General features: G+C 41.5%; 1 protein-coding gene across 1 annotated transcript in view; it reads left to right on the top strand.

Moving 5' to 3' along the window:
- Window positions 1-25,885, top strand: part of insrb (insulin receptor b) — a 77,352-nt gene that overhangs the window by 14,210 nt on the left and 37,257 nt on the right. Inside the window, exon 2 of the mRNA XM_062395604.1 lies at window positions 6,699-7,247. Coding sequence (XP_062251588.1) covers window positions 6,699-7,247 — 549 coding nt within the window. The remainder of the gene's footprint in view (window positions 1-6,698; window positions 7,248-25,885) is intronic.

Here is a 25,885-nt window from a genome sequence, read left to right as displayed (position 1 = left end):
CCAGATGTTTTCTTCTTCTTCACATCACACTGTTGCACACAACATAAACCAACCCGCCACTCCGCACAGCCTCAATTTTCTGTGTAGTTAAATCTAAATTAGAATATTTTATTCTCAGTTGCCACCATATAGCTTATTAACACTGGATTGTGCTCATGGCCTGAAAACATTTTGTTGGATTCATACAAGACTTGATTTTAGAGTCTCACTTTTATAATAAAAATATGTTCAGTTCCCAAGTATATTAAAAGTACTGGAGTTTTGACTGCTTAGTTTCATAATACACACTTGAACGGTATGGACAGTGTTGATTTTTAGTGTATACAAATTACTGAAATACTGAGTATTTCATAGGGTTTAAACATGTGCAGCCTTACACTTATTGGTTAACTGCAGTTTGCTGATATTTGGTTGAGTGTGAGGATCTGGACCTTTTTAATAAAAGGATTGAACAATATGCTGTTTTAATATCGATATATGCACATTTTCTGAGGATGCTGTATTATCCAGCAAATGTGACCCAATGTTGTAAAAACCAAAAGGAACATTTTTCTACATGATAGGAAATGAACCCCATCAAAATCCACCTTGTCTGTCCAATCTTACAGAAAAACAATCAGTCCATCTGTTAAATAACATCATTTAGACCCATTTCATTACATTCTGCTTATTGATCTGTTTTGCATACGCTGCCTGCACAGCAAAAATGCAACCAGTCATTCTCAAAGAGGAAAGAGCGTCTTACTGACTGGCTTGCAATTGTCTTTTCATTTGTGTCCATGTCCATACGTACATCCATCTGTTTCACTCACTCAAATACACCTTCCGGGAATTTCTTCAAATTCTGTAGAAGAGCTCACATGGACTCACAGACTGCCTGATTTTGATGATCTAAGGTCAAGGTCACTTTTCTGTTTTTGTATGGAGGATGTTTCTATTTGGGATGTGTTTACATCATATTAAGATAACAGTCAAAATAAATCTTGTTGAATAACATTAAATCATTACTTGCATTAATATTTGAAGCCATCACAGCTTCAGCAATTTGACCATTCATTTTTTGGTTGGTTGGTTTCTTAGTAAGATTACACAAAAACCACCAAAGTTGGAGGAAGGATGCAATAAGGGTCCAAAAAGAAACTAATAAAATCCAGGATAATTTTTTTACTTCAACATTTTCATGGTTATCAGGGAATAAGTTATGGTTCTTGGTGAACATAAATCTGGCACATTTAGGGGACTGATGTCTATGAGTGTGTGAAATTTGGTGAGGCTTGATTAAATTTAAGGGGATGATGGACCTTGGAGGAGGTTTGCACTCTGAGTGCCATTCATTAATGTTTCAGCTTAAATGTGTGAAAAGACCTCGTAACTATTGAAACATCTCAAATAGTCACAAATGTCTAGACAGCATATGGATGCTTTTTTCAAATAACAATAGATCTGACATCTCCCAGGATACATTTCCCTGTGTATTTCTAACTGAACATTTAAGTGTTAATTTGTTCTTCTCTATTTGAATTCTTAAAGTTATGCACATCGCTCCATCTCTGTGCTTTCTTTCTGTCTGACACCCCCCCCCACCTCCACCATACCTCCCTCCTCCTGCTCCTCTCCTCATTCCTGCTGCCAAATTAAGTGTCAAACAGACAGGGAAGGCGGGTGGGATGGCCCACATTTCTCCTATAGAGGTCCACACAGTATGGCACAGTACGTTCCAGTCTGTGCTCTGTTATTCCATTCTCTCTCTGCCCTGCTCAGACACAAACCCCACCCCCTCACCCCGGCTCATTAGTGGCTGATTGGGTTGTTATTGTAATTAAGAGCTCCTGTACGGCCAGTGAGAGCACCGGGCTGTCTGCTTATGGGTGGTCCTCAGTGGGAGGGTGAGCTGCAGAGGGGTCACGGTTATTGTCCACCCAAAAAAATCCCCCCACCAACACAATCTCTTTTCTCCCCCTTTCTGTATCACACATGAAGCTCCAACCTGGACTTAGTCCGTTTAAGTGAGTTATGTGAATCAAAGCCCCAGAGCCTTTTGTTTGACACTATCCTTTCTTTAGACAACACAGAAATGAAAAACTGTTCAGCAGGTGTCTCTCTGTATGTCTGTCTCCAAGTGCTGTGATTCTGTCTGTCCTTTTGTCGCATATTTGTCCATCACATATCCAGTTATAGTCTCTGTTTGTTTATTGTAGGTAGAAACTTGTTCTGTTTGTGTCCCTGACCCCTCATCAAGGGGGTGGGGGGCCATATGTGTGTGTGGTCCAGGTGTGTTGTGAGGAGCTAAAAGTGTTTACATAACAGGGACTTGTCTTACTTATGAAGACAAATATGCATAATGTTAATCAGGGAATTGAAAGTAAGTTAATGCAATGTCCTCTGAAGCCATGGAGACACGACTGTGCATGTGTGTCATGTAACAGAGGTCCATAGCGGCCCTCCATTCATGCATGTGATCACCAACCGTCCTGTAGGTCCCTTACGTCACTCTGTATTCCTGCTTGGGCTCAGGTTACACTTTCACCCCCTCCCACCATCTCACTCACCCCTTCGTCTTCTTCCCCCTCTTTTGCCCACAATCCCACGACTCATTCTCCCTCTCCTGTGTCCCCCTGCTCCCAAACCTGGGTGGAGAGAGGAGATGGCTCATTATTTTAAAGACACAGTGGCTCTCATAGCCAGCTGCTGACTGCATGACAACCCCTCCTCCCCTCCACTCCTCCTTTACTGCACCCCCCCTCCCTCTCTCCTCCCCTCCTTCCCATCTGCCCCCCGATGACCCCCCTCACTCCTTCCTCCTCTCTCTCTCATTCCTGTCAGTCGAAAACAAGACTCCATTTTGCGGAAGGAAACTCCCAGCAGCACCGTCTTCTGCCTCCCCTCATGGCCCACTAACATTTCTTTGTGTCAATAAAGCTTGTCCACAGGAGGCGTAACATATGTGCGAGCCTGTCCGCCCGCTGCGCAAGTATAAAGACCTTATCCCCACCAAAATATTTCCTACCTGCATTTGGAAGAATACATTAATGTGAAATGGTCACATTTTTGTTCTCTTGGAACGTCTCAGAGAGCAACGCGGGCAGGGGTGAGATGCACCTTTGCCCTGTTGGTGCTGCGTGACGCTGTTTGTTGTGTTGTCATGTTGCACAGTAGGTATCCGGTTAGCGCTGCAGACTGTGAGTGGGTGGCCTGTAGGCCTGTTTGATGTGTCCGGGAGATAAGGAAACAGGGTTAGAGAGGTGTAAGGTTGCTGTTATCCCTGGAAATGACACCAACTGCTGTATGGTGGAGCAGAAGTGTTTTTTTGTGTTTTAGTTTCTGTAACTTTAAGTGTCTTATAAAGAGGGTGTGGTAGAGACAAGCTGCTTAGGTTGTGTTAAGGAGTTGTCGTTTTTCAGACTCCGAGCTTATTTTGAGATATTTGTGGACAACTGCTATTGTTTAAACTCTCAGATAATTTATGGCTACTTCAGCCCCACGTTATGTCTCTCCACCTGGAGCCACTGCTTCCTGGATCTGAGTGAAGTCAGATCATGCGTCACCTCTCAGATATGTGTTGTTTCATCATCATAAATATCCTGGTACTCCTCTGTTGGTTTATAAATTCCTGATGAGCTTATAAAAAGATGACCAACAATGCAGCTAACAGGTCGCTCCTGAGACTTTCCTTTTGTGTTTGAGCAGTTGTAGGGATATACCTGTCTTTAGTTTTGATCTCAGTCAATACCCGGCCACTTAAGCAAACATTTCCATATTTTTTTTAATCCAGTTTTCTACAAGCTGACAAGAGTAAAACTGAATAATTAAGAGGATGGCTTGACTTTTTTTTAATTTTTATCATAAACATTACACAAGTCACACTGTAAAGGTAAAAACATACGTGCCAACATAAGCATGATTTACACTGGTGCTCACTGCTTTATTGGAAATTCCAATTTCACTTTAAAACTTGACCCTTTTTTCAATCTGATCCAAACATTTTCTTCTAACCTCTATGGTAATAACATGAGGTAAACTAGTTGGACCAATATTTTATGACCATTTGGAATCTAGGCTTGACTTTTTTCTGACCCCTTCTGCCAAGATGTGGACGTAGTAAAAAACATGGTTATATATGACAGTGTAGTGATTGTCAGCTTTATTGGCTGCTCTTCATTATAAAGGTCACTTGAACTGTTCCATTGATGTGCTGCTAGTCATAGTTTGTACCTCGACTGTTGACATGTTTGTCTTGCTAACCATTAACAGAATGGGAAGTTAATAGGTAGCTTACACATGGGAAATGACCAGGGCCAATAACAACTCAATGAAACTCTGCAATCTGCTGCAATGAATGTTGACTTTTTTTTCCATTTGACAATGCAGGTTTTTAGTGTGATTGATTATTTTTCTAGTGTGTGCAAAGGCGTTTAGGGGAATTGAGGGTAATAAATAGGGGAAATAGAAAAGGTGGTGAGCAGATGGGGTTCACACCATTAAGATGCATGAAAGACACTTACAGATTGTGATTAGCAGACGTGTGTGTGTCATCGATTGAGAAAAACAGATGAGATGGACACCATTAGATTGTCTCAGTGATACAGATCTCGTTTTACCCTGCGTGTACAGGCTCAGGCCCTCAATGTTTATTTTCCCAAAAGATTATAACTGTTGACACCAAAGTACCAGTTTTTCTTATTTGATTGATATTCATTTAATCTTTATTTACACTTTAGGCCTGACATGAAGAATGGCCAGTTTCTGTTGGTGTTGTATCATTTTTTCATTGAATTGTTTTTAGCATCAGAAGCATTTACTTCTTTATCATTCGTCGTGCTGCAGTTTAACTGCAATAAACGTGACTTAAAATAGTAACCTACTGTTTGTTTCTTGTAGAGGAAAAGGCTTTGTAATGTTCCATTAGAAAGTTGAATTTAAATACAGTGTTCTTGCAAATTGTTGGTTATTGTTGATCATTAACCATCTGTTTTGGGCCCTAATGGCTGCCAGTCTGGTTGATACGGTACATGAGTGGTTAAGTCATGTGAACAAATTAGTATTTTATGTCTGTGTTTTTTAATGAGTGTGTTCACTAAATGTATATGGATGTTTACTCAGAGTTTGTATGCCCATCTATGCAAATGATTCGTTCATTTCTATCGCCATGTACAAACATCATCTGTTGAGCAGTAAATCGTCCCCTCTTTAAAGGAGTAAGTCTGTTCACAGAAGATGTCACTTGCTTTGACTATTGACTGGTGAGCTTGTTCAAAATTTGAGTAAACTGGTCAAGTAATCCCACTGTTACGATTGTTGTTGATGTTGAGTTTTTGATGGTACAATACAGAATATCTGTACCTGCAGTTTGTAAAGCACTTTGTAATCTTGTTCAGATAATTGCTATACCATGCAGTTACAATTATTATATTACTCTGTAGGAGTAGTTTAAAAAAAAAAACATAAATATATTTTTGTGATATATTTACAAGGCTAATGTATTTAGCTGTATTCTTTCAGTCATCTCCCTGGCCACTTCGAAATTTTCCTTTAACTGCTGTAGAAAACATTAGAAATGTGCATCTCCTTAACTTGTAGTGAGCCACAGCAGCATGCTGCTTCCCTCTCTACGCCTCCTGAAGTAACTGTCATCCTAATTGAATATTGTGTGTGTGTGTGTGTGTGTGTGTGTGTGTGTGCAGCAGTAAAAGAGTATGAATGAGCATGGATAACCATTTGGTTCGAGGCTTTATTTCAATTTAACCCCTTCACATCTGCTCCATTCAGATCAGACAGTGCCATACAGTGTGTGTGAGTGTGTGTGTGAGAGAGAGATGGGGAGGGAGAGGGAGAGGGAGGCAGCGAGCAAAGCCATCCAGTCAAATTGCAGAGGGGACTTGAGAGAGGCGGATTCATGAATGGCTCTGCTCTACTTTATGTAAATCGCTAGAGGTTTCATGGCTTAAATGGGAAAAGTTCGAGTATTTTGATGAAGCTGTCATCCTGAGAGAACACTTTTTCACCCATGATGCACGTTACTATAAAACCAAAGTCAAGTTAGAATTGGGTTGTGCCTCCTTGTATACAAGTACGAGACATAGAAACACAGTGTTGTTCACCTGGTTCATCAGTGATGGACGGTTCTGAAACCATTAGTTGATATATCAATTATAGGGTCGTATGTTAAAGAGGTCTGTCGTCTTGAGGAATAGGAAAGTTAAATATTTTCACTATTTCCTGTAGTATTAGGAACTATAAGCATTTCTAATGGAGAAATACTGCAATCAAAATTATAAATATTCATCTGTGTTGGAAATGTGTCAGTGTAACTCAATACACATCTCGTACCTCAGACTTGTCTCTCAAGTTGAGCAAGACTAATCTAAAGCACCTTAAATAAAAACTTACTTGTGAATGCAAGTTTCATTGCTGGACTGTTTTAGGCTGCATTATTTTTAGCTGGTTGAAATAAACTGGGAGCTGTGTGAGTGTATACTTGAAGTACACACTGATGTGCCTAGTTTGTATTTATGGATCAAAATGAACCATGGCTAAAAGGAATGTGAAGTTGTAGAAAGGTGTCTCAATAAAGCTAAAGTAAACATTAAGTAAACACAATTTATCTATTGATTATATAAAAACTAGTGTAATATATTTTCAACTACTTGTACCTTATGACTTTAATATTCTCTAATATCATCTTCTCTCTGTTCCTCCAGTATGCCCGAGCAAGGACATCCGGAACAATGTGACCACCCTCCAGTCGTTGGAGAACTGCACCATCATCGAGGGACACCTGAAAATTCTGCTCATGTTTAAGACCAAGGCCGAGGACTTTCGTGGCCTCAGCTACCCAAAGCTACGAGTAGTGACCGACTACGTGCTTCTCTTTAGGGTCTACGGCCTTGAGAAGCTCAGCGAGCTCTTCCCCAACCTGACAGTGATCCGTGGCAACAACCTCTTCTTCAACTACGCTCTTGTGATTTATGAGATGCTGCAGCTGAAAGAGGTGGGCTTTTACAGTCTCATGAATATCACCCGGGGCGCCGTGAGGATTGAGAAGAACCCAGACCTGTGCTACCTGTCCACCTTGGACTGGTCAAAGATCCTAGACTCGGTTGAGGACAACTTCATCGTGGCCAATAAGAACGAGAGGGAGTGTGGAGACGTGTGTCCTGGCACGGCCCAAGGTCAGACCATCTGCCCGCAGAACACCATCAACGGACACTTCAGGTCACGATGCTGGTCGCAGAACCACTGTCAGACAAGTAAGTGTGTTAACTTGTCTCCAACAGCTGAGCGTATTCTGTCTTTTCTTGTTACACAATTATTTTTCGACACTATTGATCATTATCAGGTCTTTAAATGAGCCTCATACTCACTAAATAAAAAAATGATCTTTATGCATGGGGCAGTGGAGAAGTCTTCATATTGACTGGCTGATGTGTGTAGACATGATAGTTAAGCACCTTTCCAGAATCCATCACACAACTGTAATGGATTGTAACGTGCTCCATTGGAACACACAATGAGAATATGCACTGGAGATTTCTTCCTCCCAAAGACATCAATTGAGGCAACTGATGTTTTCATTCCGAATGGTTTATGTAATGATTTCTGTGATGCAGAGGGCATGTCCTAATATCAGCAGCAAGGGGTGGTGGACACGCCACGCCCTCTGTTTAACATTCATTGACTGGATCATTGTGGGCAAGTGATCTGTAATTACAGGCTCAGGGTCTGCTTGATGTGTGAAATGACTCAACTGCATTGTCGAGTCAGGGAAATGCACATTGAGAAGAAGGGAATTATGGGAAAGAAATGCCCTGAGAGGAGGAGGTTGGAGTGAGAGTTGTCAGACAGGCATAAAACAGTACAGTAAATATGCTTGTTAGAAATTGTGCAGATTTCCTCTCCGTAAAGTAGAAGAGCTGTGGGTTTGCTCGGTGCAGCTGCCAGTGCGTTGGCCAGTCAGTCAGTCTTTTTCTCTCCTACCATAAAAGCAGAGAATGGCTTCTATTGTAAGACTCACAGAGAATGCTTATTATTTTTTGAGGGCGATTATAGCTTGTGTTGTTTTTCCTCTCTTGTGTCTGTGTCTGACAGAAAGGCTAGCGCTCAAAGCTTGACGGCCGTGGCCATGTTTAGGCTCGAACATTGACTATTGCAGGCCGCCTTTGTAATGTTGGCTCCTCAATTTTCTGCCAGGTCCGACTTTTGGGAAAGTAATACAGGAAATGGTTCACTTTGTGTCTCAGTGTCCTCCTCTTTGCACACTTTGCCTCAGAGTTTTGACTTGAAGAATGTGTAAAGTACTCACTTTGTTGTAATTGTTAGTGTTAATCAATTATTTCAAGCATAACTCAGGAAGAACGATTTGTTGTGTTGTCCCGGTGACTGTTGCTGTTGGAAAACTTGGAAATCTAAAACGAAAAGCTGCTGTTATTTGTGTAAACATGAAGATGTATTGTTATAAAACACTTGCATTGACTAGATACTTGATTGAAAAGTATAACAAGCAAATCAATTGAATTGAACTAGCCTTATAAGGCAAAGGCCTTAAAAAGCCACCTATCAAAATACCTAAGACTTAGGTGTAAATTAATAAGAACTCCAAATGTTTGAGGGAGCTCTCAGATAGCTGCAGTATAGAGTAGGGATGGGCATAAGTAATCGACGATCGATTAATTGATCATTAAGAATTCCGTAGAGGAAATTATTTTTTCATCGAGAAATTCACTAATTACACATTTTACCACTGGGGGGCAGTGTTTGAAAAAAACGCCACTGGCCTACTCAGTTACCTGCGACTGGCTGCGAGTTACTGTGTATTTCCATTTCCAAAGTAAGCATGAAGAGGTCATGGCGAAGTCTAGTGTGGGACCATTTTGAGTTAAAAGCGAAACTGGAGAAGACGAGGAGCTTGGGTTCTCTGACACGGACGAGGGGAGCAAAAACACCGGAGCCGCGGCCAGGATAGCCAAGTTAGCACGGATCTACCTGTGTATCACGTGGACGTCAGTCCCCTCAGAGCGAGTTTTTTCGGCGGCTGGACTGACGGTCACCAGGCTGCGTTCGCTTCTTACCTCGGGGATTGTTAACATGTTCATCTTTCTCAACACAAACCCGTAGGCTGGTGCTGAGGTTGTATGAGAGTTATTGGTTATTTTTATGAAGCTTTCTCGACTCGGTGCCTTGTTTGATAGTTTTAAGTTACATCTGGCAAAACCTGTCAGACCTAAGTATTATATAGATGTTGTTAAGTTGTTGTTTAACATGATGTTTTTTATATTATTATTATTATTATTATATTATTTTGGAGAAAAAAAACGAGGGTCAGTTGTGTTTAGTAGCTCCGGCTTCTAGCTGTCGGCTTCGCTGCTTAAGATTACGGCAGCGCATATTTTGTTCATCTTGTAATAAAGATCTCAATCTTAGCCTATAAATAGCCTATAAATAGTGAACTTTTGAACTTGAAAATATGAATGATTAATCGAAAATTTGTCATTAATTCTCCCGACGATCGATGAAGACTATTTAATTGAACGCCCATCCCTAGTATAGAGACAGATTCTAGCACCCGCCGCCTTGAACCAGTGACAGCACAAAATATTATTTGTCTTGATGAATTATATGTTAACTGAAGTTATATGTATAATTCATCATAAAGCATATGAGACAACTCTGGTTCCCTGACTTTCTATGCACTCTCACCGTCTGCACTTGTTGATGTAGTAAGAATCTTTTCACTCCTCTTACTGTACCTATACTTCTTTTGAAGTTCAATAGATACAGACTCTGTACTTTGTCTCAGAGAAGAACAGCCCTGACCATTAGGAAAAAGTATGTGGACTGATAAAGATGAGTGTGTACAGTACGTCACACACCACGTTTACATTTGCGTTCAAGTCTCCTTAGCCTCCGATAGGCCAGAGCAGCAGGTATGACGCTGTGCTCTGCGTCATGTTACCGGCACCAGTTTAGTCGAGCTGTGTGTCAAAGCAGGAGCCATTTCTAGAACATGAGGCAATGGTTGTCTGCCCCTGTGGTGGGGGGAAGAGTGCGTGTGTGTGGGCTGCACATAGGAATGATATGTGCACACTGATTGTAAATGCTGTGTGTTTGATGTGTTTGCGAGTGTGATGTGTGTACTTAGGTACTTGTCCCTAGTAAAGGTAAAAGCCATAGTTACGCAACGTTGCTTTAAGCCCACAGTAACTTAACTCTCATACTTTAAGCATGTTTTTTTTTTTCAAATCATTACTTTCTAAGATAATATAATTTGTATATAAAATAAAGACCATCACAGTATTTATAAAGATAATGGCAGTAATGTCATACTTTCCATACGTTTTTAGTCGGTTAATACTACTCTACTGGTGCTCCATAGTAGTGTATCCTCAGCCTGTTATGGCCTCACAGGTCAACCTAGAGGAAATAAAAGTTTGAAAGATAAAAACATCCACAGAGAGAAAAACGTTGTATCCCTTGGGTGCGTGTGTAGCGCTACCCATTGAAACACGTGCTGGGTGGTTGTGTTTGGAAAACTATAGGAAATCTTTAATTAGAGTTTCTGTGAATAAAAAGTCACAGTTTACAAACTTAGACGTGCACACATACACACATGTGTTTGCTTACAGACGGGGGGCAGAGCAAAGGAACATTAGACGGAGCATTAAAGTTTATGTGTGAGTGGAAACTGCTGGGTTGTTTTTGTTGTGTTTTTTTTTACAGGGTTCCAGTTGCCTTAAGTAAGAGCCAGGGGAGAACCTGCATTCCTCTGATCTCACACACATCCCTTACTTACAAGCAGGAAAACCACTGTGTCCATGTGTGTGGGTGTACATGTATGTGTGCGTAAACGTTTAAATGTGCAGGGTCCTTAAGTCACTTGTTGTCAATCCCAAGAGCCAACAAGGTACAAATGTCCCACTGAGCTAAAATGAAAGGAGTGAACATAAGTCGGGTAAATAAAATCAATAAAATATTACATTTTCCCATTTTTTTTAAATAGCTTCCTGGGGGTTTGGGTCCCCCCCTAATGGCAGTGAAAATAAAAACACTGGATGATACAATGCTGTATCTACAAATGTGATACAGATGGATATTAGACCCTTATACTTGTGATGGTTAAATACAAATCATAAACACACACAAGGCTGGGAAACAGATTTTTCGTATTCGAAGTAACAGGAGAGAAAAGTGCAGGTACAAAGAAAATAAGTGTAATATTCACATATGAAAGAATGGGAACAAGCTGTTGATTTTTTTTTTATCTGGTATTATAGACACCAGCCTCCACCACGCTTGCACAACTCGCATACACACAAACAGGAGGAGAAAAGGCTTTTCAGGTCAAAGATCACTCCGCATGCGACTTTGTGCTTTGTTGTTTGTTCAATTGTTTTCAAGAGCACACGCACATGCACACGCGAAAAGAGCAAAAATGCTCTCTCTCCTTTGCAGGAACCTCAATCAGGCCGACGTAGTCACACACGTTTAACCTCTGATGTTGGTCGATATGAACGGGTCAACGTGCGTCATCCAGTTTGACTTTGTGACCCTCCAGCTCTCAATTTTTCCTCTTTCAGTTTATATGCTAAGTATTACGTTTGTATTTACCTGACTAACGTGAGACAGCAGTATATATCTTCTCGTCTAGCTTGTTAACAAAGCCAAACGGTCTATTTTCCAAAGTGTTGAACCCCATAACACCTGTGTATGTTAAAATCTAATTGTCATTATGTTGTTTTTCTCAAGTGGTTATGAAATATCTTGTATACTGGATAAATATTTACCATATCAAACTGTAAACTTAAGCTGCTCTTCAGCCACTGTTCATGGTCGCCTTGAGAAATCGATGTTATGTTCGCTGTCGTTTCCATTAGTGCTTTATTTCTCATGCTATCAGATGAACGTGGACAGTCAGTGCGGATAAGATGAGGGCCAGATGAGGAGGCCAGGAGGGGAAGAGAAGGGCTTGGGCAAAGCAAAATAAACAGAGCAAAAACAAACATGGCGCGGTGTTTTCAAGTGTGGCTCCCAGGTACACACACACAATCCAAAACCACGCTGACACACAGACCCGCACCCTTTTGCCAGAGTGGCGAGCGGCCAAGCTAGAGGAGGCCAAAGAGAGGAAGAAAATGACAGTATTAAGGATGGAGGCGCTCAATGGAGCGTGCTGTTGGCCTGCACCCACAACCAAACAAAAACACTTCACTGGCCCAGCCTCTTAATTGTGGTGTAAAAGTGTCTCCACTCCGGCTGCTTCCACACACGTCTTTCTCTTCTTCTCTTTGCTTCAGTTTCTGCATTTGCTTCAGTTTCTGCATTTGCTTCAGTTTCTGCATTTGCTTCTATAAATGGTGTTCAACTCCCCCCTGTTATATTTTATATCAGGCAACAGAATTTTACTGTTTAATGGTACGAATTTGAGACGTTTTACCTCTTTGTTATTATCAAGTGAGAAGTAAAGAACATGACACAAAATGTATTTGTTATTAATACTGATATTTCAGTTATAACAAAAAAGTATTAAGTTTCCCTACTTTTACTTAGTTTTAAATGACTTCCATGATAAAAAAAAATTCTAACTAACATCTATCATTTTATTCCTAGAGGAGCTGAAATGCCGGTCTGTTAGAGTTGCCAGGGATTATCATTGTAGTTTATATACTCGAAACTGTCGAAGTCTATATGGGCAATCAGTGAGAGCTCGCAGAGTTCGGTATTGTGCATATTCAAATGCTTCATTAAATTTGATGTTTTACCGATCTGTGAAGCAAAAACCTCTGGACACTTTGGGCCACTGCCAATCACCTGTGTAAATAACACTAACACACTCTCAGTGATTCTCTTTCCCTGCTGGGAATCAACAATTGTGAGGGGTGCAGTAAATGCCTAAAGGACATAGCTGCACATTTATCTCACTGTGTCTATAAATGGTCACAAAATGCAGCCACAAAATAACAATCTGGAGGCCTGGGGCCACTTGAACTTTGAACTAGATGCTTTTCCAGTAAGAAGGGATTTGAGCTAGAAATGCTATCCTCTGCAGTCTTCCCCCGTTCTGGAATTAACCTGGCTGCCTGGAAATGGAAGCTTGTTTTACAGTTACCTAAACATCTTGTAGACAGTGAGAGGAAAAAAAAAAGACTTGAACATGTGCTACATATGAAGCATGTGTTTCTGGAACATATTGTACTAGAAACCTCAGGAAGCTGGTTTGTGACTGTATGCATTCAAGTTGAATTGAGGTCACCTCAACAAGTTTTAGAGCTGTAAGACAACAACTAAGACATATGTCCAACTGTCAGTATATATTTTACAATCATAACTACAACTAATGTTGCTAAAATACGTAGATTCGTGAATGCAAACATCATTTCAGGGAATTGATTATTTCTCCAACAAACGAATGTCTACTCTTCATGCTGCATTCTAACAAGAACAATTACAGAGCAAACACTTTAATTATTGTATTTAAATTGTTTCAAATTTACCTCTAGTGCTGAGTTAAGTGACACACTTATTGCTAAAGACAGAAGTAAGCCCACATTTGGTGCTGTCCGTTTGTGATAGTTAAAGCTTTTCTCTCCTAGCTTGCCTTACAGACACACACACACACACACACACAGACATGCACACACACACACACACACACTTGCCGGTGTTTAAATTACCATGAATATCTTATAAGGGACATTGAGTGAGGGGAAGAGACAAAAACTAAAAGAGAGGGAAAGAGAAGAATGAAAGGAAGGATAGTGACAGACAACGGGAGAGGAAGAGGTTGTTATTATGCTCATGTGTTTTCTTCCCTGGTAGCCAAATGAACTTTGATAAGCTGGCATCAGTTAGGTACGTGTGGGTGTGTGTATGCTCGCTTCCCTCCCCTTCCCGTACAGTGAGTCCAATAGCAGGCAGGCGGTGCTAGCCCTGCGCCCCAGGGGATCTGAAAAAGTCTCTCTCCTCCAGCTCATCAATGGACTGACACTCCCACATCCTTCTCTCCACACGCACAGTGCTCATCCTTATATGTCAGTGTGACACATGCAAAACAAATACACACTTGCACACAGGGCCAAATGGAGCACAAACGTACACACAGGCTAAGCGGAGCACGCTGACACTACTGCCCTCTATCCTAACTGTCAGTAGACATGTACGTAGCCGATAGTGCTGAGAGGAGGGAGCATTTGATGATACCAACATGCTGTATCTAGATGTATGGCTACTAGTGCTGCACTGTGTTTTTTGTTAGTGTCAAAAGAGAGAGGCAATTATCTGCAAATATAAACTTACTTTTCTTTCTTTCTTTCTTTTTTTCATTTTAATATACACTTTACACGTAGGACAGGTATATATCGAGAGGGAGACTTCCTAATGAGCGTAATAGTTTGATTCCCTCTGCATGTGTGTGTGTGTGGTTTGATGTGAGAATTTGTGTTGGCAGGCGAGTGCTTGTTACAGCATGAGCAGTGTGAAAGGACTTCCTCATTACTTCCTGCCTTTGTACAAGGCACTTCCTACTGCCCAGCTGTATAACCGATCCCTGGGGGAAGGCTGGGGGGTGGGAGAGAGTGGGACGTGCCAATATTATTTACACGTGAGAGCAAATGAAAGTAAAGGAAAGTAAAATGAATAGTTGACAGCTCTACTGGTCCGTAACCCTTTAATAGAAACAAAGCACTGACAGTCCGGCAAAGGCTTATGCCATACATTGTTTTGCAAGCCTCCCGCAAATGCAATCCCCCGGGTCATGTAGCGCTATTTCAGGATTGCATTAAAGGGTTTGTGTGAGATGGAGGAAATTAACATGACCCTCCCTCCGTTCGAGGAGAGGGATTGTTTTCAGGTGTTTGGCGAGATCACATGACTACCTGCTTGTTGGAATAATTGTATATAAGTTATCATGAACTGAATATGACCTGCATGAACCGAATATGACCTGGTGTAGGAGTTGTTATTCAGTGCTGTCTGGAAAATGCTGAAGTAGGCTTCTAAGCTGTAGGCGACCTTCTTACACAAGAGTTAGCCTGACTAACCACTGCTGTGCCTTGCCTAAAGTTGATTTTTAAGGAACTGTCTGTTATGGTTATGAAACCATTAAGGTTATTTTTCCATTAAGTGTAGAATTGGGTATTTCCAGATAAAGTTATCAAGAAATTAAAAACCCACCCAAATGATGTGTTGTAATTTTGAGCTGTGCAAATAAAAACACTGTGCTTGGGAGGCTCCGTTGAAGTTGGCTGCGACCTACTCAGAGGTGCGGACTTCACTTGCAACTAAAAACTGAGTACTCGTGTATGTTTGATTCTGATTCAGTTCTTACAGCATTGTTACGTGTCTGGGTGAAATTCCCTCGACACTGCTACCAGTTCTGACATCAAGCCTACAACGACACACAGTCGAGACACAGTCTGATCCTCAGCTGCACCATCTCATGGTATTGTGCCAACATGGTTTGTGTTGTCATTTGATGGATTCAAACATGGTAACTTGGAACATTGCAGGTATTATAAATTGTACCCAAATGTTACCTCTAGGTAAAAACTACTTCCACAAACCGTGTTAAAGTAAGTAAACAAAGTGTGTATATTCAAAAGATCTTTTTTCTGGTGTCAAAACATAAAATCTGAGATTATATACGAAAAATACAGTGCCTTGTCTTTATACACATTTTTGATTTGCATGTAAGGAAACCTGAGTGAATATTAAAAAAAATGGCAGCAGTAAAAAAGACAAAAAAAATGCCACGCAAAAGCAATGGTCGCTAAGATCATCATTAGTGGTGCAACCTTATTTCATCTGCATATTTCGGTATTGAATGAGTTTCCTCAACAGTTGAGAATGACCTTATTTGGCCTCCAGCTGTCTGAATACCAACGAACAGTCATCAAAGTAGATGAGACCAACTGGACTTGGCTGTAGTTACTTGAAGACGTTTCCACTCTCATCCGTCTTTAGTTATCACCGACTGGAGACCCAGGCACTTGACCTCTGTGAGGCCGTAATCAAGTCCATTTATGTCTCTTAGTTCATTAGCGCTTCTGGCTGTTGGAACAAGTCGCTGTAGTCACATGAGACCAAGTGTGAATGGTTGTTAGATCCCCTTGGAAGGGATGAAATGACAACATTTGAAAGTTGGGGGTTAAGTAGAGTAGTAGACTTCCTGAGCTCTGCTTGTAGTTCCTCCATCTGATCATTGGTTCATAGAAAACAAGTGTCAATGTATTTATGATCTGCACTACTGAAGTGAGAAATTTTCTTTATTTCAATATGTGGATGATCAGCAACGTAGCGGAGTAACTGAACCTTTGAGTCTTCAAATTTAGTACTGTTTTAGTAAACTAGATATCAAAGCATTCCACCAAAGCCTCCCCATACCTGCAACAAGATCTCATAATGATAATGTCAATATTGCAACACTGATGTATGCAGTCTTAACCTCTACGTCATTAACTCAATGTACAGGCAACGCCACTTCAACTTCAGTTCAAGCCTACATTAACTCAGAACCGTGTGGTCGAGGCTTAACATAGTCTGTAACTACAGCTGCTAGTATGTACTGTATTTGGAATATGTGACGCTTATGCTCCATCAAATACTTGGAATTTCCTGGGTGACTTTGAGGTGTTGCCACGGCTCGGCTGGGAGGGATATTTGGAGATTTAAAATTCTCAAGAACTTTGTTGTTACATCCCGTTCTTGGGAACACATCATTTCCCACAGGTATTTTTTGGGTTGAGTTCTTGCTAATCTGACAACTCAGACTTACTAAATGAATATTATGCATCCTTTCATCATTGCTTGTCCACTTGTTTTGAAGTTTTACACACTGCTCCGGTTGAGTCAAAACGCTAGAAAATACTTAATACTTAAAGCACACAGGAAAAAGTCCATAAAATCCTAAGCTGGAAATCAGCTTTGTGTTTCTAAAGCTTTTCCTGAACTGAACTTGTTCATCCTCATTTGACCTCCCCATCCTTGAAGTTGCGTCCAAACCCAACTCTTTCCATGTATTTCTGTCCAGACCCACTCACTCACTTCGCTGAATGTCATGTCCTTGGCTTTCAAGAATTGGCTCTTTTCCTTGAGCCATTTAGCAGGTTTCTATCAGTGCAAAACAACAACACTCCTTCAGGGAGTGCAGCCCTACACAGAATGTGCTAAGTGTCTGGGAAAAAGGCATAATTTCTCCGTAAATGTAGCTTTGATGACGCCCCCCCCCCCCCCCCCCCCCCCCCCCCCCCAGTGCAACCTGGAGTGGTGTGGTCCTGGGAACCTTTGTCTATTTAAGGCGATCCTTGTGACACTGGGCTTTGAGGTGAGGGAGGATGGGGTGGACAGATGCATGCACACGTTATTGGGAGAATGTGACCCTTGGTTGACCCACCCTGGTCAGGGGTGAGCAAGTAGAGGAGGGGTCAGAAACCAACGGGCCGTTTGCCGGCCATAACTACAGGGTAGCACTTGAACTCAGCCACAGACATGTCCATCTATTCCTGTGGGAACACTCATTGACAAAAAGCATTCCCTGGTCCGTTACTCATACCCTAACCTTATACCAATTGTTAACTGAATCATAAAACATTAAGTCTTAATCTTTAAAAAGCCATTTCTACTAAATGTTATCTCAATTGTTGTACCAATGGTGACAGAAACTTAAATTGGGCAGGTTCAGATCCTGATATAAAAATACTATTCCATTTTGGCTCACAATGAAAACTACAGCCAAGTGGGGTCAAACACACACACGTCATCGGTATTGGTTGAGGCTGTGACGTGGCGGGTCAAAGTTCACTGCAGTTACACTCCATGCAAACCCACGCTGAGGATTTGCCTCGCCACAAAAAACAAATATTTTATTCGCTTGCTAGGACAGAATGAAAGTGAACAGGAGGCAAAACTCCACCCCTGCTACATTTATGTATGTGCGAACGTGCCGTCAAACTTCATCTCACCTCTTGCTTTTATAAAATGATGTGTTTACAGCATCTATAGTTCATGTTTGATCATCTTTAAACAAAAGGCTTCTACTTTAACTGAATTTTCATTTACAGTTTCTTTAGCTGAGCATCTGGCTTCACCACCGCCCACTCCTCTGGTCTGTCTTCATCATGCCATAAGTATCCTGTAGTATAAAAGGGATGCTGTAAATATATCAGGTCTATAAACTCCCTTGGCTGCTCATGCCGTCTCAGCTGTCTTCCTGATAGCTTGAGTGTTAATATACGTTTGCAAGACAGATATAAAATAGCCACAATAATCCTTCTGTTTTTGCATTAATGCATCCCCTGATGATACCAGAGTGGTGACAGAGTTAGACGACTGCAGTAAAACTGGCTGCTGCTGTTCCACAGTCCTCTCTTGTCTCTCCTGCAGTACGGTGACTGTATTGAACAGAAGTGGCAAACTGTAGCACAGGACCCGAGTGCAGTCATGCTCCTAGTATGTATTCCATGCACTTCAACACTTGTGATGGCACCGCTGCCCTCATGAGGAATGAATATAGTTAATACATTTACAAACATGGATGGGATAGTCTAGTCATCTAGCCATGTGTGGGAAAGTCTAGAAAAAGCATCAGGCGCTGCTCAAACAGTTTGATGAAAAGAGAAGAAATCAGATCTCTCCTGTTTCGTTCTTTTTCTCCGTCCATTTCTGTTCCCAGCTTCTGTTGCTCCTCCTCGTGTGAAAGATCCTCCCTCCGCAATCCCTCCCATTCCCCTTTTTTTTTCTCTCTCTGTCCCTGTGCTCCCTTGCTTTGTGTGCTCTCTCTCCCCCTCTTCCTTCCCCTTCCATGCTGTGGTATGCAGACATGCAGGAATTTCTGGGCCTCAAAATGATAGACCAAACTTGTCAGCCCTGGCTCCAGTTACTAAAGATGGCTGCCTTGGCAGTGTGTGGGCCTGTGATTGGTGCATGTCTGAGTTACTCACCATGTGATTGGTCATAACATGTTGTCCACAGCTCATGTTGTTGGCAAAAATGTGAATTGTATTTTTTTCAGTTTGTGTAAGGAATTACTTTCCATCTGTAATATGTGACTGCTTAGTGACTATAACTCTTCTTATTGCTATCCTGCACAGTTATGTGTGTGGCTTCGGAGACGTTTGCGTGTTGGTGTGTGCGGCGTAGTTGTCTTCTTGAATGAGGGGTGTGTGGCTCAGAGCAACTCTCCACCCTATTTAGGGAAAGTGTAAAGGAGGAAAACATTACAGCACAAGAAGAAGACAGCTGCTTGAAAATGGGCTGCAGCTGTCAAGTATTTTCAATATTAGTTTATCTGCCAATTGCTTTCGTGATTCATGTATTGATCATTTGGTGTTAAATGTCAGAATAGTAAAATGATCTTGTTTTGACCCAATGATATTACATTTTCTAAAATTATCAATTCTTACTTAAAGCTTGAGCTAAGTAAAATTTTTATGTTTAAATACAATGGACTGGATCAAGAACTATAAGAACTAGTCTCAGTAAAAATGTGTGTTTAATGATTTTAATGATCATATAGGGACTCACTCACATTGAGTAAAATGCAAACATGCACTTAACTATTCTGTCTAAAGAAAGCCTTTAAGTTAATGCCTCACTATACAGATGATTGAAAAAGTTTATTAAACCAGTTTGTATGTAAGGAAATACATATGAATAAACATATGAATATTTTGGACATGCCACAGGGATCTCTGCAGACCTTTCCAATTTGAGGAAGCGGCAATGAAATCAAAATGTCCCCCCCCCCCCACACATATTATTTCCGTCTCCTAATATATACTGAAGATGACACTGACTAGGACCATTGGGTTGTTCTTAATATAGACCATGAGCTAGTGAGAGAGACTCTTACGACTCATGTGTTTGTGTGTGTATCACCAGGCAGAGTGACGTCCATCCCAGCTAATACTTAGAATGCTTTGGCTGTTGCCTCCTCTCCAGTGTCTGCTGCTCGGGGCCTTGTGATGGCATTGTTGCAACTAAAAAAGGTTCTGCTCTTGTGCTCTGCTCGCAGCCTGTCAGCCAGACATACTGCACTCCACCGTCTGCTCCGCACACACATGACACACGTAACGCTCCCAACTATGTTTTGCTGGTAGTTTGGATGAATCATGCTGCACCTGTGTTTCTGTGCGTGCGCTGCATATACCCATATCTCATCTGACGGCCCCCCCGCGATTCATATCTTGACAGAGATGGAGTGGAACTAGTTTTATTTTCTCTCATGAGGAATTTTGTTGTCATGTGCCGTTGGTTTTCTTTCCTTTTTTTATTTTGCCTGTGTGTTCTGTATCAACGATCTGAACGACTCAGAATCTAGGTAAATGAGATTAACCCGGACCACAGTATTTCTGGTGTGTCAACCGCAAGCATGTGACAGTGTAATTTATATCAACCACAAGAGAGGCCCACTGAACTTTAGCAAATGCACAACAACAACACCAGTGCATCTGCCAACCTCCAGCCAACTGACCCAGTGATCAGACCACCGTTGTGGAACTGCCATTTTCACTTAGCATGACTGCCTCTGAAATAAGGCGCCAAGGGGAACAAAACCCACTTCCAAGTGAATCTGTCCTCTTGTCACAAGGTTTACTTTTTCTTTTTTTTCTGAGGACTGTGTTGGAGAGCTGAATGGGAATCTTAGGAAACGGTTAAGTTTCTTACACGGCTGATTACAAATGGCTTTGCTTGTCATCCACATAAAATGTAAGCCCCCGGGAGCAATGCTAGCGTTTGTCTCCCCCTTATCGCCCACCATCTCTCTTCTTGCCGCCCGGCTCAACCAATCCCAGCGGAGTAAGGAAAGAGATGGGCACCCCTCTGGCCAATTCCAGGAAACTAATTGGTTGCAAGGGCTTGTGGGTAGAGGGGAGACTGGGGGCAGAGGTGAATGTCTCTGTGCAACCATGCATGTGCAGACATGTGCACTTGGAGGCCGTCCTAAGGAGTTGGGTCCTGTTTAGTGTGTTGTATGTTTATCCCTCAGTTCCTCCCAGAGAAGGAATGGCAACACCAAGGGAGGAACTGGGCGTGGCTCCTATTACTGGAAGTGCAATTCTGTTGCTGGAGGGGTTAACACTCGCAGAGAGAGGTCAGCCTTACCAAAAGGATGTGGAAGCAGTGGCAGAAATAGGACCACAGGAATGTAGCTGCTGATATTCATTGTTGGTCTCAAGTCTTGTTCATTATGCGTCTAAGACAACTCCATTATGAAGATTATATTTCATTCTTATTGACACCCCGTAAGTGAAGTGTTGATTCAACTCCATGGTAACTTTAGAGGCTAAATAAAATGTTATTATTGAATCAGTGGGCTGATGTTTGAATGGATCACAAGCATTCAGCCAGTCCTTAATGGTTTTCTTAATGTTCAAAGTCGCTGCTTTTATGTGTGTGTGAGTATGTGGTTGGCTCGGTATGTGCGACCCCCTCTGAGGAGTGGACAGCAGTGATGGAGGGACGAATGTATGGAACAGCTTGGATGACAAACACCCCCCCCCTGTTCTCTCTGCCGGGGACGTATTTCTGGAGGAGAGACTGTCTGGCGCTTCATATGTCCATACTGTGGACAGTACTTCCATGTCTAGATTGAGACAGCTGCTCCAGTTTCATCGTCTCATGTGTACCACTGACAGAGATAAATGTGCCAAAAGCACTTCCCTGGACTGCAGAAGTATAACTGTTGTAATGCATGGCACTCTTCACCCGTGCAAGCTTGGTCTTAGTGCTTAGATTGGTTGATTTGAAGCAGTGATATGATATTTTACAACATAGCAGCGCTCCTATTAAAAATGTGACACTGGTGTATTTAATCTAGAAACAGGAGCCTTCTGTTGTCCAAATCTGATGTGCTGGTCCTTTACCAGACGCCATCTTTTTTGTTGTGTTTGCTTCTCATTAAGTAAAGGAGCGCCTTAAACATTTATATGAGGAAAAAAATGGTGATCTTCCTTGAGAGCATTTTTTTCAGAATCATACAGCCCTATTACATAATATCCATAACACTAGAGCATTTGCTTCACTTGATATTTTCTTTATTTTCTTTGTCTTGAATATATTTATTTGCCACTTCTAGCAGGGTTAGGGTCATAAATAATTAGAAATAGAGCCAGAGTTCACAATGATAAATCACTATGAGTTTGATCAATGGAGAATATATTAACAATGGATACATTTAGTAAATAATTTAGCAACTCAAGATCACAAATTCCCCATGTATTTGTTTGCTCAGTTGTTTGAGTTATGCTGATTATTGATCATTAGCGTTGCTGCCAATCAGTTGATGAAACAGCCAAAGATTTTCATGGCTAGTTCCATTATGGGTGATTAATTGAAGGAGTTCCAGCTCATGGTAATGCCCTCTCTTCTTCACGTCCAAGACCAAACGTGAAAAGGACTGATCTAACATGCGAGTTGCCTTATTAAAACAACAGCAGTATTTTAGATTTCCCCCTTGGTAAATGATAATATTTGCTCTGCACACACAACTGTCAACAAGTCCCTTAGCGAACGCTTCCTTATTCCAATCAATGTCAGGATCGCAAATTGATCCTGACATTGATTTAACCCACGTCGCACGATTTTCTCAATATTCTAATCATTTATATAATATATGGGTTGAGTATGTCGGAACCCACCTGTTACTGTGTTCCTCCCTCACACACAGAACAGCAGCAGTTCTTGGAATAACCGTCATACAGCAGCCAACTGAGCTGCAGGCTGCGTGTTTTTATTTCTGAGCATTGTGTGTCCTTTGGCAGCATCCTCAGATACAGTTCTTGCACTTTCTGTCATTGTTTGCTTGGATGTGTAGAAATCAGCTTTGGGTGTTAGTCTGCCTTGGGTTGACTACTTTAAGGTGCGTGTGATGTTACACAGAAAAGTGGGGTCTAATAAGATTAAGAATTTTGGCCATCCAGTACATTGTGTACTTGTAAACATTGGTGTGATGGTTCAGGGATAGACTGCAGGCTCGTCACCAGGTTATATCTGTGATTGACAGCGATTTAGAATCATGAACCTTCATTTAATCACATCGTCTTCTTACCACCTTCCCACCCTAACATTTAATTTGAGATCTTTTTTCAAGGGTCTCAGTCTAGTTTAATCAATGAAAACAAAAAAACTCCTATATGTATGGGTATGGAACTCATAATTAAGTCCCCACAATAATAATAATATAGCTATCAAACAATTTTCCTCTGCGAGCGGCTTCAATACAGCATCTCAGATATGACCCAAGCTTTCACCCTTATCCCAGATATTTATGCAGTTTCATAAAAACGTCCTCATTTGAGTATAATCACGCTTATGTGAGGGCAAAGCAAACCCCAGACATTGCTTACTACTGACGTTTGTTTCCACAGGGGTCCTTCTGTGCTACTTTGGTCTCTCACGATAAAATCTCAATAATTTCTGATTAAAAATAAAAGTTGACGCTGTCGACTAAAGCACAGAGCTCAGCAGACAGCACCTATGGGGCTACATAAACCTGTGGTAATGAGCATTGTGGTGGACCTCAGCCAATTATTCTTTATCCACCCCTTTATAACAGTAAATACAGGTTCCTCCTGTGCTGTGTTGTTGGTACGGTTTTTCATGCAGCATTGGTGACCATCAGAGGCTGTTATCTTAGAGATAAAGTCTCATTCATCAGCACAGTGGCCAGTGTTAATTAAGGACAGAAAATCAAGATATTTAATTTTTGTGGGGAATTTTAGGAACATTAATTTACTGGCTTTGTAATTTATTCAATGTTTTATTAGCAGCTGCGAATTGAAAGCCTGCCACGAGGCACAGGTAAAGTCTGTTAGTTTGTCGTTCACCCTGTTTACCTCTGGTAAAGGCTTTTCTCTTTTGTGTGCCACCCACCCACTCCGCAAGCTGCCTGCCTACTAGAGGGGCCTCTGCTGAAAACACCTGCGCCCCAACGGATAAGCAGGGCCTCTTCAGTCCCCTGACACCCTTTCCCCCCCTCCTCATGTATGTGCTATGTTTCCTATTCTTTTGTCCTTTAGCCAGGTTTACATGTATTATGTATGTGCAAACATGCATACACACACATGCACACATATGGCCACACGTTACAAACAGGTAGTCCTTTGTGGTCGGAACCTTCTTCTACAGCAGTCACCCCGCTGTGTAAATCCCTCAGCCGGGGTTTGTTTTTCAGTCAGGCCCCTGAAGGGACGCCATGTGCCTTAAGCTGGCATGTATCTGAGGCTGGCTCAAGGTCTCTGCTCTCCTCTACTTTCTGCTTTGAATGCCCACATTAAGTGCAACCTGCAGCCGTCATAGTTTTTAAATGTTTTCAGAATAAAACAGCACCATAGTGTAGTGCCTTTGTTTGGCTGGTGGAACCTCAAGCAATTTGTTTTTGTTTGATTATTTGCTTTTTATGTTATTATCAAATTTGGACTGAACCCACCAGGAAAGAGGATCAAGTCAATTATAGCTGCATAACATCCAAAGGCAGTGCAAGCCTTGAGCGCAACTCTTTGTTATAGGTCACTGTTCAGTAATGCAAGCTGCAGCGTGTTATTATGCCCCGACAGAAGAGATTATGTGGTGTGTATTTCTGATATATCTAAATTCTTGGAAGTAGTTTGTACACCACGTGCACGGTTGTTTGGTTTGTAAGAGGAAAACATGTTGTGAGTAAAGCTGCAGATTCTATAGTCTTGAGGCTGTGTAAATCGCATGTACACGTTATTACTGAGGGACTGGATCGGCAGAGGATTTCAATATTTTGGGAATATATTCGGAAATATTGTTGTACTATGTTACGGGTTTAATCCCATTGAACAATGACGGAAGACGAGTCGTTGCTTTAATTACCTGATATTTGTTGTGTTATATTACAGCCTGGATGTTTCTTACTGAGCAAGTATATTCTTTTCTTTTCTGGCACATTTAAGAGATGCATGTTGGTGCTCAACCTTGCCTGGACCGTTTTGTTTAGCTTTGAGTCATATGTTAATTATGACATGTTAAAATAAAATAAAAAGGCATACATATGCAGAAGCTCTCTTCCCCTTTTCTTTCTTTGGGGCTTCCAGTGAAAACAGCTCCTCCTCCTTGCTCACAGTCTCATACTTGGCAGCTTTGCAGACAGAAACATGCAGAGAACGACAGAAGTGAGAAACAGAAGTTGGCACTAATGTCGAGTTAAACCCATTAAAATACTCTCATATCCTTTTAAAATTCCTACACTCGATCGCTTCAATTCATGCAGTGTTGTCGCGTATCAAAATGCTGATTTGCGACTTCCGATGAAAACTGGAATCATCATTATCATATTAACATTTATTTGTGTCAAAGCTTGATTATTTCTGTTTTTATTATACAGGAGAGAGCATGGATTGAGTGAAGTAGTTTGGATGTTCAATGGATCTGCAGATTGGAATCATTCGATGAAACAATTATTAAAATAATCACATTATACTTAAAGCAGCCAATAAAGTGGATTCTTTGTAACTGAAATGTAACTGTCTCTAATGGCCTTCCTAGGTAAATGAAGTGTCCACCATAATCTTGTTTTTGAGGAGACGCCCCATGAATTCCTGTACCAGGAGAGAAAAACAAGACTGGGGGAGGGGTATTTGTCAAAGCAACTGATCAGAGTGTGTGTGTGTGAGTGAGTGAGTGAGTGAGTATGAGGGATATGCGGACAGAAACGGTGAGCTCTTAACGCTGGAACTGTTGAATCCATGCTGCGTTTTATTTTGCTAATTGTTTCCCTCACAGGGCCACGTGTCTGCTTCCTTACAGTTCACCGTCGTTAATGTACATGCTCATTCTTTTCTTTGGCTCGTTCAGGTCCTTTCCTTCTCATGAGCTGAAAATCCCCCCTTCTGTCTGCCGTACCCTCTGCTTCCATCAACAAATCGCCTCTTCT

This window comes from Platichthys flesus, chromosome 9 (assembly GCF_949316205.1).
Source record: "Platichthys flesus chromosome 9, fPlaFle2.1, whole genome shotgun sequence".
Classification (NCBI taxonomy): domain Eukaryota; kingdom Metazoa; phylum Chordata; class Actinopteri; order Pleuronectiformes; family Pleuronectidae; genus Platichthys; species Platichthys flesus.
The sequence above is the reverse complement of the archived record's forward strand: the minus strand, read 5'-3'. Positions and strand labels throughout refer to the sequence as shown.